Source organism: Leuciscus leuciscus, assembly GCF_965113295.1.
Source record: "Leuciscus leuciscus genome assembly, chromosome: 6".
Lineage (NCBI taxonomy): Eukaryota > Metazoa > Chordata > Actinopteri > Cypriniformes > Leuciscidae > Leuciscus > Leuciscus leuciscus.
In genome coordinates, this window is record NC_138730.1 from 46,559,220 (window position 1) to 46,561,719 (window position 2,500).

Sequence of the window (2,500 nt, forward strand, 5' to 3'; positions counted from 1 at the left end):
TGATTTTGCATAAATTGATATACTAGTGTGAACAGGAAAACCGGTGTGATCCCACTATTATGCTATTAGATATTTTAAAACAGAATTTCTACATGCATATATTCCTTTAAAGCCCCCCTGTGTTGAAACTCCAGCGTTTAATGTTGTTTATGTGTCTATGTGGTGTTTTTAATAAGACAAACCATGTGTAAGTTCATAAGTCGACAGCATTGCTGAGTATTTCCTCCTTAAAACTGCAGTGAACCAAAGACAGTCTCAAACACACGCTTTGAAATCGCTGGTGTTTCTGACGTCACAAACTACCTTGTAACCAATCAGATCAACGTGTGATCGTCAACCAGTGGATCTCTGAGCTGAGTGAGTGTGTGGAGGCCGGGCTCATTTGCATATTCATATAACCGTGAATACTTAATGAGGCAAGGGTGTCAAGTTACATTCAAGATATTTTAAGGCATGAAGAATTTAAAACGTTTAAATATGTCATTTTGGTGATCAAAGATGAGTTTTAAGGGATGAAATGATTGACTACAGGGAGACTTTAAAGCTTCTTTCACTTAATGACAACATTAAAAACTTGATTTTCACCACAGGCGGACTTCAATATTTGTGTTATGAAATATGTTTGTATACAGTATTATATCTGAGCTCGCAAAACACAAGCTTCTTCCACTGAATGAGCTTTGGTTGCATGAGTTTCTATCAGCAAATGTCCTTGTGTTCTTCTTGTATTTTCACTTGTCTCTCTCTCTCCGTCTCCTCATGGCAGCGTGCAAGAGAAAGGAACAGGAGCAGCACAAAGACAGAAACATGGTCCCGAAGAAGCAGCGTCTGGTGTTCACCGATCTCCAGCGCCGAACGCTCATCGCCATCTTCAAGGAGAACAAGAGACCCAGCAAAGAGATGCAGATCACCATCTCTCAGCAGCTGGGCCTGGAGCTGTCCACCGTCAGCAACTTCTTCATGAACGCCCGGCGTCGGTGCGTGGACCGCTGGCAGGACGAGCACGCGGCCAGTCCCGGGCAACCCGGCACGTCGGCGACCACTTTCTCCAAAGCCTGAGCCGATGCCAGGCCGACGGACCAGCGCCGGATGCACCGGACCAACAGATGATGATGATCTACGGTGCCCATCAAACCTCACTAGCCTCGTCCGGGAACGGCGGGTGCGGATGAGCTCCGTCAACACCCGACGCATTGCACGCTTTTCATTCGGTTTAGTTCTTTCTCATCACGGATGCTCTCGGAAAAAGAAAAAAAAAGGTACAAAAGCTGTCACCGGGGCGGGACCCTTTCATAAGGTACATCATATTTGTACCTCAAAGGTACATTTGGGTCCCATATGTGACCCTGGACCACAAAACCATGCAGTCACATGGGTAATTCTTTGAAATTGAGATTTATACATCATCTGGAAGCTGAATAAATAAGATGTATGGTTTGTTAGGATGTAATATTTACGAGATACGACTATTTGAAAATCTGGAAGGATGCAAAAAAAAAATCTAAACATTGAGAAAAATCGACATGCTGTCCATTTATGTTCACGATTGTGCAGCATCCACTCACAAAAACACAATTTTAATATATTTACGGTAGGACATTTACAAAATATCTTCATGGAACATGATCGTTACTTAATATCCTCATGATTTTTGGCATAAAAGAAAAATCGATAATTTTGACCCGTATAATGTGTTCTTGGCTATTATACCACAGATATACCCGTGCGACTCGTGACTGGTTTTGTGGTCCAGGGTCACATATTAGTACCTAATCGGCACATATTAGAACCGTTTGTAAGGATACCGTCCCAGTGACAGCTTTTGTACCTTTTTCCCCGAGAGTGTTGGACGTTCCCCTCACCTGTGCTTGATATTTGAGCTAAAACATCTCTCATCTCAAAGTCTCTGGATTAGCCAAGCTATACGGAAATTTCTCTCTCTCATAGAGCAGTGGAAAGAAGGAACAGAAGGCAATGCGTATTTTAGCACACACACACAACCAACCATATTCATTTGACCCTTGACGCAAACAGTTCATACGAGTATAGTTTCAGGAGTGTTTTCACTGCCAGCGTGGCGCCTTGTTCTTGCTTCAGCACAATGATAAAGGGATGCAAAGAATCAATCAGGCCTCTGTATCTTCCCCTAAAGAATCATTTTACCGTAGGGGTTTTACAGAGCGCTTCACCTGCACAGAGCAACAGCGCCACCTCCTGGAGACCCACAGAAACGCACCTTTCCTTCGACTTCAGATGTCATGCTGCCTTCAAGACAGGGTTATTTCAGTACTTTAAGTTAAACTAAACAATAGTGAGAAATGCTGCATTCACTGAAAATAATAACTTGCTTGATAAAATCCTCGTAACAGTTTGCACTAACACATTTTAAGTACATTTTTACTGCAACTCTGTACAACCCGTTATTATCAAGAAAAATCTACTTATTATTGAACTTAACATTCATTTGAAGTAATTAAGTAAATATTACTTAATTATATTT

At 42.0% G+C, this 2,500-nt stretch overlaps 1 protein-coding gene across 1 annotated transcript in view; it reads left to right on the forward strand.

The window, feature by feature from the left end:
- The window catches only part of onecut3b (one cut homeobox 3b), a gene marked incomplete at both ends in the record, with an annotated part of 32,641 nt that extends 31,582 nt beyond the window's left edge, over nt 1-1,059 (forward strand). Inside the window, one exon of the mRNA XM_082173106.1 lies at nt 767-1,059. Within this exon, the coding sequence (XP_082029232.1) occupies nt 767-1,059 (293 nt within the window). The remainder of the gene's footprint in view (nt 1-766) is intronic.
- Nucleotides 1,060-2,500: the final 1,441 nt, after the last annotated feature.